The 17,262-nt window shown below is 40.6% G+C and overlaps 1 protein-coding gene across 3 annotated transcripts in view; it reads right to left on the bottom strand.

The window, feature by feature from the left end:
- relch (RAB11 binding and LisH domain, coiled-coil and HEAT repeat containing) overlaps positions 1–17,262 on the bottom strand; it is a 32,096-nt gene that overhangs the window by 11,351 nt on the left and 3,483 nt on the right. The window contains exons 2-20 of one of the 3 annotated variants that reach the window (XM_053342855.1): positions 13,631–13,720; positions 10,838–10,909; positions 10,616–10,671; positions 10,347–10,460; positions 9,844–10,038; positions 9,290–9,384; positions 8,671–8,785; positions 8,401–8,558; positions 7,538–7,613; positions 7,355–7,450; positions 3,162–3,274; positions 2,952–3,042; positions 2,208–2,279; positions 1,973–2,113; positions 1,555–1,719; positions 1,257–1,404; positions 1,012–1,168; positions 682–805; positions 302–350 (exon numbers count right to left, since the gene is read on the bottom strand). In XM_053342855.1, the coding sequence (XP_053198830.1) occupies positions 302–350; positions 682–805; positions 1,012–1,168; positions 1,257–1,404; positions 1,555–1,719; positions 1,973–2,113; positions 2,208–2,279; positions 2,952–3,042; positions 3,162–3,274; positions 7,355–7,450; positions 7,538–7,613; positions 8,401–8,558; positions 8,671–8,785; positions 9,290–9,384; positions 9,844–10,038; positions 10,347–10,460; positions 10,616–10,671; positions 10,838–10,909; positions 13,631–13,720 (2,127 nt within the window). Of the gene's footprint in view, positions 1–301; positions 351–681; positions 806–1,011; positions 1,169–1,256; positions 1,405–1,554; positions 1,720–1,972; positions 2,114–2,207; positions 2,280–2,951; positions 3,043–3,161; positions 3,275–6,444; positions 6,621–7,354; positions 7,451–7,537; positions 7,614–8,400; positions 8,559–8,670; positions 8,786–9,289; positions 9,385–9,843; positions 10,039–10,346; positions 10,461–10,615; positions 10,672–10,837; positions 10,910–13,630; positions 13,721–17,262 lie in introns of those variants that run through there. The other 2 variants (XM_053342856.1, XM_053342857.1) reach the window with 2 other exon arrangements.

Genomic DNA, 17,262 nt, shown 5'->3' on the forward strand with positions numbered 1-17,262 from the left:
TAAGGTCACAATGACCTAAACACAGACTGGACAAAACACATTTCATAAATGACCACAATACCAGAGCTAAATTACTTGGCAGCCAGATGAGACCAAGCACCTCTTATAACTACAAAAACATGTCCGGAATGAAAAAAAATAAGGAGAAGAAGAAGAGGGGAACACCCATAAGTGACTCCAAATAGCTTGTTTACATAAACAGTGTCTTCGTCTGAACTCCACCTCCCAACATTCTCTTCAGAGAGCTGAGAAAAAACTTGCAACCCATGCACATGTTTGAGTAGTTTTGATCTGCACTTACCAACATTCTCTTCAGATAGTCTGAGAATCTCTTGGAACTGTGGTTTAACCTAGAAAGGTCATGAGAATCATTATTTATAAAAAGTCATCATTTTATTTATAAACACCTTTGACATTCACTGGAGAATGCTATTTTAAGAATGTAATACCTCAGATGTTTTTAATGGAAAGGTCACAGAATGGAAAAGTGGTCTCGAAAAATTAACCCAGATATAATCACAGTCCACTACACTAGTGGTCACTACAGTTGAGTTTAAAAAATTCTGTCATCACTGATAAGAGGTGTAGTATCACAAAAACATAATTTATAAATGTACAGTTTTGTCTACTCCAATTCTAATAACACGGTTTAATAATCAAAGTTGCTGGTTTTGGCTTTACCTTAGTGTTGGTGAAGATCTTGCCGAAGGTGCGACAGAATCTCCAGAAGAAGCGAGAGAACTCATGGACACAGGTTGATGAGGTCACGTTGATACGACCCACTATCTCTATGAGCTGAGGAAGCCTGGACACAGAGTATACAGATGGAAGTCAGCATGTGTAAATGTGTCATGTTTGTTTCTTCTATGACATACAAAGCTTTTTACTATGTGTTTGAATTCTGCATACATGTGCACATCTTTTTCCATGCATTTAGGAACTGTGTATGTATATATATGCTGTGTGTGTGTGTGTAGGTGTGTGTGTGTATGTGTGTGTGTGTTCCCTCACAGCTGGTTGACAACCCATAACAGGCTGTCCCATCCGGTGGTTCCTTCATGTTCTAGCTGGTGGTCGTAGAGTTCCAGGAGAGCACTCAGCATCTCCCTGCTGCCTATGATAGTCGCCACATCCTGGAGAGGAGAGGCTGGCCTGGGGAACCGAGTCACTGCAGGCACAAAGACACAGCATCAGAATGACTCTTCCGTTTGTGACCTCTGTGTGTGTGTGTGTGTTTGTGTGTGTAGTTGTCATACCCTCTATTGGCGGTATGTCTCCATGGAGTTTGGCTCTGCTGGTGAAGGGTGCATTCTGCAGCACCACAGCAAATAAAGGAGGGATGAGAGACTGCAGGGCTGACAGGAACACGTGAAGCTTGTGTTCATCCAGACCGTGTTCTCCTTGCTACAAAACATAGGAACAGGGGAGAATACAATGATGAGAGCAGAAATGAAGTGCTACAATTCTTTTTTACATGTCATGCCAAGATATGACCCTGGAAATGATGGGCATACACACGTAAATGTACTATATGTAAAAAGAATGAACACTTACCAGAAGTAGCTTCTCTATGCGTGCCAAAAGAGAAGGGATGAGTGCAGTTTGCAGGGTGCCCAACTCTGTGGTCCAGGCAGCAAAAGCGGGGATGAAGACCTGGTGGACTGCACTGACCACACGCTCTGACGGGTCCCCAAGTGACAGCAGCATCAGCTCAAAACCCTAACATACACATGCACAAAAGAGCAAGAGCAAGCTTGTAAAGAAAGAGCAACGTTAACCCCTAAAGCTATTTATCTCTTATTGTCATGTAATTGTTACAACATGGTTTCACATGCAAGAGCAATTCTTGCAAAATCCTGCAGCATTACCCTAAAGGTTAACTATATCTGAAGAAAGCACAATGAATGAATAAACAGAAAGTAGTGCTACTGTTACTAATTTCTGACACATTTTCTTCTCTCAACACACATACCTGGGAGTATTTATCTGGGTCATCTATATAACCCATAATAATACCCAGACTCTTGACCACAGCCTCTCTGACCATGTCAGCCTTATCCTCAGCGAGCATCTGCTGCAACATGGACAAAACCAGGGAGCTACGAATCTCCTTCTGGAAGACACAAAGTCAGAGGATTACGCCATATTTGATTCATATATATGCATGCACAGCCATTTTTAATTCTGTGTGCACAACATCTTCTTACAGGCAGATATGGTGCTAAGGCGCCACAGGACTCCGCCACCAACAGTCTCCTCTCTGGATATTTGTGGTTAATCTGCAGAGGAGCAGAAAAACGGGTTAGATAAAGAAATGCTGAAAAGAAAGAGAGAAACAGGAATTGAAAGAAGGACAGGACCAGACAGGAGGGCGACCACCATGGAATGGAAACAACTGGAGAATCATCAACACGCTGACCCTGTAGAAACCGCTATTTGTCTTTCAAGACACATTCTCAGCCTCTAAACTGCTGGCAGCTGTGGTTGCCATGGCAGAAGATTTTGTTTATCAAAAATGTGTTACATGAGGTGACACAGGTGGCAATGAAAACAAAACTGCTATCATATGTAAGTCAGGGACACTGTGGAAGTGTGGATAGCAATATTCAGAATTGGAACATTCAATTAGAACAACATTGAACTGTGTGCTCACTGAAAGCGACAGGCTGTGTTTTTAATATCATGCCTCATGAAGTAGAAATGAAGTATCACAGAAAGATTTGAAAAGTGACAGAATATCACATCGCATTTACTATGCATGACTCCATGAAAAGCAATCATTAACTTCTGTCTGAGACGTTGGAGGTGGTTGACTGAGCAAACTTGTTGTAGCACATATAATTGATCAACTACTGCTTTTAATTTTCAAGCAGGTGTGTATGAAGCCCTCTTTGTGTTTACAAAGCAGAAACAGCCAATGACTCAGGGCACCTGCAGTGTATATACAGTACCTGTTCCCAGCACTGAGGAAGTAGTTCAGCCTCAACACGTGTGGGACCCACGTGTCTCGCAAAGGCAACACACCCCGTCAAGATCATTTGTCTTTGGAAACACACACACAGACAGAAAAATATGAGAACATGAATGAGTGTTGCATACACTCATAGTTTGACTCTGCATCTTTGATATCTTTGTAAGAGGACACACACACACACACATACCTCTGCTCATCATCTGGTCTCTTGATTAGGTTAAAGAGGATGTGCAGGAGCTGGTCTCTCTCTTTAGGCTCTGGGTGAAGGCAGGCAGTACACAGGATGAGAGGAATCAACTCCTGAAGGAGAAAAGAGAGACAGAGAGAAAAGTGGCATCAGTTTAGATTACTTTGCAGAATAAGAGTGAGGTTACAACACACAAGGAAAGGAAAGGATGCTTGTAGCAGTCAAGCAGGCCAGGAAGTCTATGGAGCAGCAGGGACAGCAGTGGGGCAGAAGGGGTTTTATTAAAAAAGAAGAGAGAAAATGGGGAAAAAACACAGCGGGTCAAAACCGGTGAAAACATGCTTACCTTTAATACCTTGTTGGTATTATAACTTGCCTTATTTTGTTCTTGTCACACATACACAATTAGATAGCCACATACTTTAGAAATTAAAATAGTGCATGCATACACCCAGACAGAGCTTCATATAGACAGACACACTCATACTTAATGCACTAGTCCCTTTACAGAACACAGCTCTATTCCAGTTCAGACAGAGTTCATGGACCTTCCAGCGAGAGTGCTCAGCTGCCCTTGATACAGGGCTTCCATGGCCAAATTGTGGTCAGCCCTACATTCCCCCCACACACACCCAAATTAGAGACTGCATACAGAGTTAAAAATATGTTTTCTTTGTCAAACTCTGTATTTTTTTCCAGGAAGATATGATATTTTCCTGTCAAGTGCTGGACGAACGAGCAAAACCCCAACACTGGATGGAGAGATGGACCTGATGGAGAGACTTGAGTAAAGATAGGCTGTGATGAGTCACTCGCCAACACTGGCCCAATCCTCTGAAGTGTGGGCCATGGTTATTTTTTAAAAAGTAAAAATATGACATTTAAGTATCAGATGGTCATTTGAAGCGGTTACATGACTAGTTCAATATAGGTGAAGCCAGTTCAAGCGCCAAAAAGCCAGTAAAAAGCTGAAAATTAACTGGGTTCAGCCAGATTTAACTGTCACATTCAATAATCTTCTGTCCTGGCCTTTGAAAGTGCTACACATCTTCACAAGAGACATTTCTGGAGACTCAACAGGACTGGCCTGATAAAACAAATATTCATATAGAGCACACATCTGAAAAGCCAGAATCCACACTGACCCTGTTCTATTTCCGTGCGTCTGATGTGAGGACTTCTTCAGGGGGTTAAACATCTGACCTGTACTGGGTAAACATTGTGGGCAGGTAGAGTGGACAGCACGACGCCAGGATTCAGAGGCCTGGGGGTCTGACGCTATATTTCAAAGAGTAGAGCTCCTGCATTTTTCTGTACAAGGGCCACTATGTTAAATTGCCTGCATACAAATGTAGAACTATTCTTTGATACCTACATTCAAATTCCACCAAATGAATATTAAATCATTGATTTATTATAAAATGTTCTCAAGCTAGAAACTTTGTTTACGGTTCACACATATAGATAATCAAATGGACTGCAGAGACTGGATGTCTGGGTGATCTTTTTCAAATCATTTGTAATCCACATTGACTTTCTACTGCATTGTTAAAGAAACCTGAGCCCAAGCACAAAACACGAACAACAGAATATAAATCTATGTGGATATTTTGAGGGTATTTTCCTTCTTCAAATTACCAGAGGGAAAGACATTTTGTTGCATTCAAGGATGTCCTTTTACAGTACACTTTAAACATTTATTAGCTTTATTAAAACTTAAACTTTACAAAACATTAAATGGTTTATCTGGATCCCTGCCCTTTGGATAAAAAGATGTTTATTTTCATTTGTCAGCATGTACTTGAAGCAGCTCTTTCTTGAGCAAGCGAAGCAGTGTACCTTCCTCTTTTTAGTACTTGGCTACCAACCCACCTGTCACAAAGACTACTCAAGTGTGCAGAAGTGTTTTTGATGATCCAGCCAGTAGAAAAAGGAAGTCAATCATTATGTCTTGTAGTAACCCTTTGTAGTTATACCACTTCTTGAAAAACCTATACATACCCCCTCATTTTTTTTTACTATATACTGACTATAATCAAGAAGATAATTATGTAGAATATGACCACAAATAAAGATTTTTTTCACAAAAACAAAATGAAAAAGCAAACAAAGCAGCACTTCGCATTGAGCAGGAAAGCTACCAAAGAAAAACATACTGTTTAATGATTTACAGTGTCTGATAATAGAGGCAGGTGGCAGGCAGATTTTCGATAAATCATTCCACTGTTTCAAGTCAAACACCTTTTGTTCTTAAGTGGGTGTGTCTCCAGGTTTGTGGTGGTTAGAGAGCTTCAAGTTGCAAGATGGAAGTGGGAGCAGCTGTGCATATTTATGTACTGTATGTCATGGCTAGTGGATCTAACGGACACTGTACAAAGTCCACACCATTGAAGTAGGACCCCAAGGGCTCAATACTCTTCTGTTTTTTTATTTTATTATTTTTGCCACCTTGCCCTTTAGTTTGTTTTTCTTGATTTTGAAAAGAGATTAAGTTCTCCATAACGGTCTTTGGTTGATTAAAACACCAGAACCATGGTGATATGCAAAGCAGCTACACTGAGAACTACTCTAACCAGACTAACCTCTTTCATAAACTTTTTTTGAGTGTGTTATGAAGTTTCAACACTGTATTTGTACACACACACACACACACACACACACACACACACACACATATATATATATATAAACACAAATTGCATGCAGTCAGTTATGTATTGACAGAGCACCAGGTGTAAAATTTTGTTATTGCCTAATCTCTAATCTGCTTTCCTTCACTCCTCTGAAAAAATGTACATTAAACCGTACACAATCATCCCCACAATTTTATCATTAAAACACAGACTGAGGCTACTTGTACATATGTTGCTAAAAATGTCATCAGATTAATTCAAATCACATAAAACTCACAGCCATTAAGGCAGTGATTACAGCTGCAGCGACTGAAACGGATGGGGAACCAATCAGTAAAAGATAAAATGAGGATACACTGGGTTTAAGTTTAACACAGTACAGTACATAACCCAGCTAAGGCTAAAACTGCATATCTTAGGTCTTTGTTTCACATTAATCTGTTAGCTAGAAATTCATTTTCATATTTTCTTTTATGATAATGCTAGATAACATAACAGTTGGACAGAGCTATTGCTCTTTAGAAAATTAATAAGTCTGGTAAGTCAATGCCTAAGTTACAGCAGTTGTAACCTACAGAAGCCAGGCATTAGTCACAGATTATTGGTCTGGTCATGTGAGAACCATGCAGATGAGTGCGTGAAAGACTCACCTGACAAAGATGCGCAACCATTCTCTAGAGGAGAGGCATGCATGAGAGTGAGAGAATGAGTGAGACGAAAAGAGAAGAAGAAAAATAAAACCAGTGAAGGCAAAAAGGACAGCAAACGTGAGTGTGTGGGGGGGGGCAAAACACTAGAGAAGAGATGATGATGACACTGGCGGGAAAAAAAAAACGCCATCATGAAAAGAGGTGAAATTTTCAATCAATAGATAGACACAAAACAGCCGGGTGTTTGCAGGTTACAAAATCCCATGTTTACTCTTGTTAGCTCTGCAAATCTCTTAATCAGCTCTCTGCTGGCAGAAGACAGTCAAATCTGCAACGGGCAACAAGATAAAGGTGGTAATTGTTGCATTAGCAATTGAAGTTTAACGCATTAGCATGATTATCATAAACAAACCAGCAATCATGCAGATTATAGCACTGCCAAGAATACTGGCAGCCTCTACACTGAGTGTAAAACTACACCACAGTTTAGTAGAATTTTGGGAATGCCTTGTGGCACAAACCAAGAAGAAGGTGGCGTGCTTTCAAAGCAAACAAACTGAAATCTCTCTCACACTAGAAATGGGTGTGAATTGTCAGCAGAAAAAACATTTTCAATATGTTAACCCTGTTCAGTAAAGCTACTAAGAAAAATTCTAACTAAAGCTGTAGCATCCACTGTAATCCCGCAATAACTGACAACACGAAATTACATAAGATATTTTAACCATAACCTAATTGGTTAAAGTTAACTTGTTATAAATGATGTTACACGTAACATTTTCGCCCTGCTCAGCCTTGCTGCCGTGTGTATCTATTGGACAGTAAGAGGAGCCTGTGATAATGACAATAATGAAAGGGGGGGATGTGGACGAAAAGAAGAGGACCAGAGGAGCAGCAGAAAAGGCTTTACCTCTCGTTTAGCAAGGAGGACATTGGGGACAATGTGAGGGAGGCAACGACCCAGCATCAACATCACACTCTCCTCGCTGTCTGCTATACGAGACACCTGAAAACGAGAGGGGCGTTACACTGTGTATGTTGTCATAAATGTACTGTTTGTATGTCAAGTGTCTGTGTGTTTGTGTGTGCTGACCTCTGCTCCAAGGCGGCTGTCAGAGCACATTCTGCAGAAGGACAGCAGGGCTTGCTGGAAGGCTGGGGATAACTTCCTAGGACAGCAAAAATTACAAGAGACCAAAAACAGTTAGTGCAGTCTGCACCACTTGATCTGTGCTCCGCAAAAACCCTGGAGACTTCCCTGACCACTGAATGATTGAGGATTAGACTGGGCCACCCTGCCAAAGAGCTTAGTGCTACCACTCTCCCATGTCAAGACTCTATTTCAGTGGAGGAGAAAAAAAATCTATAGATAGATGAAGTTCTGGCCACAAGACATTAAAGCAGCACTTTCACCAAAATGTGAGATATATGTGAGGTTATGAATGAAACAGTATTCCTTTGACCAGATGTTTCACTAGTTGACATAGTAAACATACTACAGCATAGTGGTTACAAAATGTTTACACAGGACAATAAGTCCAAAGTTCAATTCCAACTAGAACTGCCATGTGCTCTGGGGAAATAAAGCCAGTGCCAAAACCTGCATTTTGACTCAAGAGGGCAGCCACTCACTTAATAGGTGCAGTTGTATGCAGCAGTTTAATGTGGCTATGTAGACTGATAACTGCCTCCATCTAGTGGATACATTTTGTAACTACAATGAGATGGACAGCATGGCAGGAGTTTGCCCATAGGAAATAAATCTACTGAATGTAATTTTCTGTACTTCACAGCACAATCTATGAGAACAAATATTAAGAAATAAAGAAAGTATTGTCAAGTGTATAATTTTCTTGTATGTAGAACATTCAGGATACTTAGATATTATATATGTTTCTGAATATTTACATTAATCCCCCCGTTTTCAAAGTTCCATGTGCGTGAATGTCCACTCACCTGTTTGGTTGATCAAAATGGACGGGGGGCCGAGTCTTAAGCTTGTTGTGGGACTGCGGTTGGGGCTGTGACGTGGTCTGAGTGGAGGGAGGACTGGGGTCAGTTTCAGGCTCTGAAACACCCCGGATGTCCAGATACTGGCCATTATCTGTAGGGGGCTGTGGGTTGGACTGGATTTAGTAAGTGAAACTACATCAACAAACATACTGTTTATGACTGGCATAAATCAGTTTAACTCTGTTCATTTCACATTCACATCTGACCACATACCACAGTGGAGGGAGGGATGGTGGAAGAGCAGGAGGGGTTGGATGTATTCTGGGAGCCTAGATCCAGAGTGGCCGGGGGTGAGGAGGAGACAGTCCGCTTCAATGTCTGAATCTCACTGTGGGGTAGAGAAAAATGAGACAGCCTGTCAGAAAACACTGGATAACTCCTATTCATGGAGCAGTTGGCAAGGGACAATTTTGGATTGTGGTAGAGCGAATTTCTCTGAATCTTATTGGAGGCAAGTAGAGATTCTACGTGGAGGGAAAATAAGCTTAATGCTTAAACTCTTCAAGTTCCTCTCATGTATCACAGCATGGCTTCCTTTGTAATTTCATGCAGCAGTGGCGCTTGGGGAACATTTCCATACTGGCTCCACCTCATGACTTCCTTTGGTCACAGTTATGGTAATAATGTGGTGAAAACATTTTTAGATTTGTATGGATGTTCTTTATTTTACCCTCACAGCAGTGGTGAATGTTCTTTTTGTAATGGCATATAACTGCTACATGAATGGAGCATCAGAATATAATGACATACAATATATACTGCTGTCACACCAAGTCAAATATAGTGACTGACTGACTTGTATATTCAGTGTATACAGTTGCATAACACGCACCTCTGCAGTTTCTTGATCTGCTCAGCTAGGCTCTGCTTCTCATTGTTAAGGAGGCTGATCTGGTACTCCAACTCTTGGACAACTTCTGTCTGTTGCTATAGAGGAGGGAAAAAAAAAGATCATACAGATATTTGACAGCCTCAGCTCAAGAGGTGATACAGTAGGTCGAAACTCTTTGCGTGATATTAAAAGAAGAAGTCATTTTTCATGTAGTACCAGTCTTTCTTCTGAAACTATGTGAACACAGAAGTGGCAATTAAGTTTTTCACTGCAGTTTTGTGGGCTACCTCCATTATGCTACTGTGATGCATCAAAGCAGTTGACCTTCGGGGAAAACTGGCACTGTCTTTGTGTGTAAATGCACTGGTTCCATCCAGATTCTACCAATTGCATAACTTTAAAATCATGCCAATAAAAAAAGGTCGAGAGTGGGAGAGAAACAGAGCTGCTACTTCTACTGTAGCCCAAAGCACGACATGGCTGAAAGTTTCCACTGATTAACAACAGTGCATTGACAAATTGAATTACACCCACACACATACACACACACACACCTGTTGTGTGAGGTCAGGCTTCTTTGGGAGATCTTGGGCAAAGCAGTTTCCTGGAAGATCACCCAAATCCACCCCCACTGCCACATCAGCTGTGTCCCGAGGTGAAGGAAGGGGGGTTCCACAGTTCCTGTAGAGCTGCAATAGGTCAGGGGGTTTGGGGATGTTGAGGCCGACATCATCCCACAACTCAAAGTCCTGGAAACAAATAAAAAAAAACCCAACTAAATAAGTAAGTTAAATTGTGTGCATACATATAGGAGGAGGAGATTCAAGCTCGGAACAGGTAAACTGATCTGAGTTGTTCAACTTATTTATGGTCACATGATCCTACCACTGCTCCCAGCCCCTCACAGAAACAAGTGTGATACCTTCTAGTTTGCTTTATTAACATAACAGTACTTTGCACTGAAAAGCAGGCAGAAATAAATGCTAAAAAATGCAACTCCCATCAGACATTTGACCTTCTGTCTTTACAACAAGTGGCAGCTGGAAAAAAGCATTACCTGATCATCATTTTCATCAGAGAAGGTGATGGATGATAGTTTGTATTCATTTTTTAATAAATATTCATTCACAAGGAAGTTTAAGGCTCTTTTCTCCAGTGGGCGTACAGGCTCCTGAGATAGAAAGGAAAGAAGCTGTAAAATGATTCACTCTGTAGCAGTGATACCCTCACAGGGTTTAAACAAACACATTTTTATCTCTCGATTCATTTTAACAGAGGAGCTAAATTCACAAATCTTTCCGTTTCGAACACTTGAAGATTCCCCACCTGAATTTCGGGACTTGACTTGAAGTTCTTTCTCTCCTGAGAGGGCACTTCACTCTCTGAGAAAATGGAGAAGATATTAGATGAGTTCGAAAAGGATGCTGACCGTTATTCATCAAGAGGAATTCTCTTAGAAAAAGAAAAAAAAAAAAAGAAAGAAATAGAGACAGATCTGTAACAAAAAAAGAGGGTTCAGGTGGAGAAGAAGTTAAAAGTACGCCACACCTGCTGCCTGAGTCAAGTTGGCGCGCAGAGCCTGAATGGTCTCCTTTGCTTTCCGTAGCTCAAACTCCAGCACTGGACAGAAGTGACAACACACACACACAGGAAGTGCATCCAACCAAAGACAGGGAACAAACAAATAAAACAAAGATGGGCATGAAAAACAAAACAACTACACAAAAGATCATAAGAGTCATAAAACAATGAAACAAAAAAAAACAAAAAAAAAAGGATGCATGCAAATCATGGGTCTAAGGAACGCATGCAGCAGAGGATCATGGTAAAGCCAGCTGGATGACAGTCTGTTTGACAACTGTGTGTGATGTATTGAGACACATCTTGATATTATAAGATTTCCTGCCCTCCCATTAACAGCAATGACTTAATTTGGAATCGGCAGTTATCTCAATTGTTTTATCAGCATACCAAATGCAATGTAGCTGAGGTGAGAAAATATATAAAAGCAACTGAAATGCAGCCTTGATTATCTAGGAGCTGTCTGACAAAGGATTTTTCCAGGCAGATGCCTTCCTAAAAAACAATTAAATAATTTGGTTTCAAGCCACTCAAAAGGACAGCCACTGCTCAGGTTAATACTTCTTAACAGACTAGGCCATCATACTGTGAACAACACAATCGAAGCTATGAAGCGTCAAAATGTTATTTAGGCAAAAACATAATTCTCAATAACGGAGGCAAGCCGTTCCTGATTTCTTACATAATCAGAGGCAGCAGACATTTAAAGTGTTAGTTTGTTCATTGTGATTAATTCACATTCAAATTTGAAGTCTAAGCTAGCACTGAATCAAAGAAAAAGAACACACAAGATCTTAGACACGTTAGATAAAAAACACACGCAAAAAGTAAGAAGCGATGGAGCAGGAGAACTATGTTGCATAGCTGTGCACTGAGAATCTGCCGTCTCTTCTGACCCTGTATAATCACCCTGAAGGTGTCATCTAATATCTTGGATTGAGGTTGAATGGGTGTGCTGTGCGGTGTGTCTCATAAGTTTTTATTTAAGGACTTAACACACCAATGATGTATTTTACAATTTCCTCTTAAGTCACTATTAAGTTTCAGTTCCCACAACTTAAGACTACTGCAACGAGAAATTTCATCAACATGCTAACTGGACTTTTCTGACAAAATCCATCCACTCTATCTCCATCATCCTTACTTATCCTTACTCGCAGATCAAGAGTGCACAGGATGCAAGCGCAACAAAATGGAAAAACAAAAACTCAATAACGGGGAGAGGGGAAAAAAAAGAAAAAAAAAAGAAAGAAGCAAAAAAGCTAGTCTGGATGGAGTGACTTGTCCAGTATTGTTCACTGGGGTTTGATCAACGTCAGGAGAAAGCCAGAAAACCCAGAGTCAGACAGCTGGGGGCAGGCATCTTGGCAAGAGGAAGAGGCCAGGGGGGCAGTAGGGAGGGAGGGAGGGAGGGATGAGAGTGTGTGTTTGGAGGGGGGGGGGGCTGAAGAGGGAGGGGAGATAGGAGAAGGGGAAGGGGGAGATGCCAATTTGGGAAGGTGGGCAGTGTTTGAATGACATTCATTTTAAAAAAAGATGCAGAATTTGTAGTTGAAGGCATGGAACCAAAATCTCTGCTGCATGGTTTGAACTGCACCCTTACAACATTAAAATATAGTTTTAGTATTTCCTTTAACTGATAAAAGCCCCAAACCACCTGCAAGCTAGTATTACTTATAACTACTAAAGTGTTCATCTTTGTAGTCTCATAAAAGCAATTCACATTAAATCTAATAATATTAAAACATGTAAACAATGCTTTTTCAATGTAGTCTAAATCTCATGTTTAGTAGTCATGTACAGTCCAGAGAAAAAAAAAACATCAAAGAAAGATTAAAAAAAAAAAAAACACAATATATGCCAGTATTTAAAAAAAAGTCTGTTCATAACTCCAATAATCTATATCACAATTATGGATTGGGGCTTTTCAAGACTACACTTACCGACCAAATGGGTGGATGACTACAGAAAGGTGGTAATGGATAATGTTAACTGTACTATGTCATAGTGTGCAGAGCTCCAATGTAATGCTCCTGTGTTGGCAATCATATAATAGAGAGATAAAAAAAAAACCAAGAGGCTTGACATATTATAATGCCTGCAAGAGAGTAAATGTATATTCTGCATGTTTGTTTTTTCCTTTAGTCAACAGCATAAAAAAAACATGTGCAACCCAACAAGCTGCTTGTTACTGAGCAGCTGCTCTTAAAAAACAGTGTTCTGTGATGAGGTGCGGTTAGCACCAGACTCAGCTGCTCGTGTATTTGACTGAAACCATCTACTGGTGTGTCACGACGGAGTCACAGGGGGAATGAGAGTGTGATTTCAAACAATGCTGGGACAGGTCTTGTGCCAAAAATATCACCGACTGATTCATCAGCTGTGATGACAATTGACAGGAGGGGGCACGGACACCTCTGCCAAGCTAAAGAAAGAAGCGTAGTGCACGTCGGAAGCAGAATATGTCAGTTGCTGTTATTTCTATCTGACTGGTTGAAAAAAAAAAACTACAGTAAGAAAACATTATGATAGTGATGAAACTATGACATCAGCATATATTTCAGCTTTTTTAAACATCCTAGATTAAACTAAAATCAATATTGCATCAATTGATACAGCTGTCAGGTGTTATTATTTATTCTCTTTGTTTCCATGCCACCCTCTCATGCTCTACTTCATTCCTGATCCCCCCATCTTTTCTTTCCGTCGAGGCAAGCCGGGTCTCTCGCTTTCAGCCCAGAGGGGTACGGTTCATCTTACCTGCCACCCGCTCGTCTGACTCTCGGTTGCCATCATCTGAGTAACGGGCAAAGTCCAGAGAGTCCAAGGTGCTGATGCTGCCTGCGCGATCTGAACAAAAAAAAAAAACACAAGTGAGAGACAGCAGTGAGATGAGTGTACATGTATAATCGTTCAGGTAGATGAGTCAACTGTTGAGCACATTGTAAGGATCCCGGAGAAACTTTAATTACGTGTGCTCGCCTCTGAAGGGAGGTCAGATGTCAGGGTTAGCAACACACTGCGGTAGGGATTCAAATGTTTTTCTGAAAAGGATACGGAACCAGGCTGGAAGATTTGTTCAAAGGATGATGACTAACAACCAATCCACCTTTCCAAAAAGCAGATGGAAACTTTATAAAATTGAGTTAAAAGCAAAGCCAAGAGAAGAATGATGTGGGAAGATTATTCTTTAGCCAAGAAACATTTGAGTCACTGCACCTGAAGGAAAACACATTTTCTGAGACTTTTACTCCAAAGTAACAACTGTACCACCAACCTTCCATCTGACTATGTGCCAAATGTATTGTTCACGCTAACAACACATATAGCTGATACATAAGCAAACTCACACTCCTATTTCACTGAGCTAGTCTGTCCTGGCAGCTTAGCCCATGGTGTTAGTTTTCCTTCCACTGCAATGCAAGCACAAGATAGGCCTGTTTGTTCACTGATATGGAGATACAGTAGAAGGTCAGGCCAAATGTAGCATGTAGCGTAGTTAGCCTTAAAACCTCGGCTTGCTCGCTTTGTTTTAGCGAGGCTTAGGAGGAGCGACTGAAGATCAGGCCAGAAAAACTGAGAAAATTGGCGTAGTCTGTGAGAACACACTGTGGCTTTTAGAAATCACATTAAAGGAAAATCAAACAAATAAAAGTACCACTGGCTCCATCCTAATTAGATAACACCTATTACTGACCTTAATTCTTTTTGGGTTTGGCTTGAGAAAATACAGACATCCTAAATAAAGAGTTTTATGATGATTCAATTCATCTTTTCCTTGCCTCAGAAGCTGAAAGTATCCTTGTGGTAGATTATTGCTATTTATTTTTAAATGACCTAGACCTTTTAAAAACATCTTCACAGACAAACATATTTCCTTTGCTAAACATTATATTTTAGCAACCGCAGGCTCAAGCTTTATGGTTGGTGTACTTGATTTGTTATTTAGGATATTCTCAAACTTAAACTGATTATATCTTTGAAGTTGCAGCGTGTGTGTCACATGTTCAAATGTATGACTGTGCAGCCCCCCCACACACACACACACACACTCAGCCCTGTGACTGTTAAGTGAGTGTTTCTACACTGGCTGTCAGTTTGTGTGTGTGTGTGTGTGTGTGTGTGTGGCATTGTTCTCTCCTGCTGATGTCAATTTAGCCCATTTTCTTGTGGAGGACACTTACAACTGTCCTCACTTCCTGATGATGTGTGAGGCTCTTGTCTGTAAGTGATTGAAATCCATTCTCTGAATCAGTGGATAATAGTGTGTTTGTATGCACGTGCATGTGGGAGTAATACAACCTGTAATTCCACATTGTGCAGCAGCGTGCACAGATTTCTTTTGTGTGTGTATGATTTATGAAAAAACAAGTATTTCTTCCTGGCTGACCTTTCAGTTCTGTGCCTGTGGCGTATATTGTCTGGACTGTGATGAATCTGACACTTCAGACTGTCATCTCTTCACTGCACTCAGGCACATACGCAGATCCATGCATACTCACTCTCTGTGCTTTATAAATACATGTCACCATGTCACATTCAGTCACTTGCAAATGAGCCTTTATTAATGTGCTACATGAGGGAAGCCTCTTTAAATCTATGCAACTTTGTAATAAAATAAAAAAGGCTGATCAACAAGAGCATTTTAGAGAAAAGTGACAGAAAATACAAACATGATAGGAGGATATTTTCCCATTTTGGCAAGTAGAAAAACAAAGCAGATAAACTGGATACAGAGAAAGTGCAAGAGTTTAACACCAAGGACAAAGAGATTTATATTTAACAACAGTTGATACAAATATAGATAGGAAGATAAACGAGAATGGATTGTCAGCAGATAGCCAACACATTTCTTTTTTAAATTAAAGGCAGAGGCAGGACTATTAGCTACAGATGAGTGAAAAAACTAAAGGAAAAACCAACATCAAGTGTCTTAGTAAGGTGTTGTGCTGCCAAATGCTGCAAAAACAGCTTCAATACTGAGCTCTACTGGAGGGCTGAACACCATTGATGTTGGGGTATGATTGTGGTGGAAAGCGCTGTCTACATATCGGTCCAAAATCTCCTGTAGTTGGGTTGAGATCTGGTGACTGTGAAAGCCACAGCATCCGATTGACATCATTTCAATACTCAAACCATTCAATGGCCCTAACATTATATTAAATATAGTTCAATTTTGCAAGTGACCACTGTTACTGTAGTGGTAGCAATGCCAGTCAAACACTAACATATAAAAAAAACTGTGGTTAGATTTGCCACACTGGTAAGGAACATGCACTTTCACATAAACCACCTGCATGTATTCACACACACGGTATGCAGCTTAAAGGCAGAGAAATATGAACAGGCAGCCAGAACTACATGGAGCACAGCCGGCAGCACTCCAAAAATATCATTAATCACCTTCTCACACAGTAGCAACAGAGAAAGGCTTGGAAAGACATTATAAAGTGACTGAAAACTGAGAAAAACAGAGAGAGAGTGCCACTAGGAGGACATTGGCCTAACATAAGTAGTGCCACTCTGGTCAGGTATAAACAGGCTAATAATGACTGCCTGTGTGTGCCTTTGAACACATTTTAGTGGTGTTATAAACCTTCCTGAGTTGATCAGTGAATGGGAGCTCTGTGGTTGACCTGGATTGCTGTTGTGCTAAATATACTGGTTTGTAAAAGCAGTGAACATCAACACTGGTTACAAACAACCTAATCTAGAACATGTTATCTGAAGCTACTACTTTGCCAACTTGGAATAGGAGGATGAGAGATGACTGCAACTACAAATTAACCTTTAAAATTACTGTCCTGGGAAACTTTGTGGCAAACACATACTCCTTAAATGTGGCAACTGGCTGTCAACCTTTCAGCAACTCGCATGTTAATCTTAGAGCTCCTCTAACATCATTTGGTATGAGCAAACATAACCACCTTATTGGCCAATGAGGGGAGGAGAGGGTATCATTCACGCTGTCTTGCTGGTAATTAGCAAGCTGGTGAGAGAAGGCTTCATGTGTCATGTGGGGTTCGTAGAGCAACAGCTGCAGATATGACGCAGCCTGTGACACAGTCCTTATCCATAACACAAGGACGGTGCAATTAACGGACTGTCAGTGTCTCCAGCTGTGTTTTCATCATGAGACAGTCAACGACACCTACGGCTGGTCAGCTGAATGCTATGCTTACATTTTGTGGCAAAGGTGAAGAAAAAGATGATAGAGGGATATTTGAAGATTGTCAGAAGCTGTGTAACCCAACCATCTGAACTAAAACACTATTTATAGTAGAGCTGTAATCAATAGTCGATTAGTTGACAACTACTTTGATAACTGATTACTACTTTGGAGTGAAAATAAAAGTCTATATTCTCTAATTTGAGCTTTTCAAATGTGAGTA

This window comes from Scomber japonicus, chromosome 21 (assembly GCF_027409825.1).
Source record: "Scomber japonicus isolate fScoJap1 chromosome 21, fScoJap1.pri, whole genome shotgun sequence".
Classification (NCBI taxonomy): Eukaryota; Metazoa; Chordata; class Actinopteri; order Scombriformes; family Scombridae; genus Scomber; species Scomber japonicus.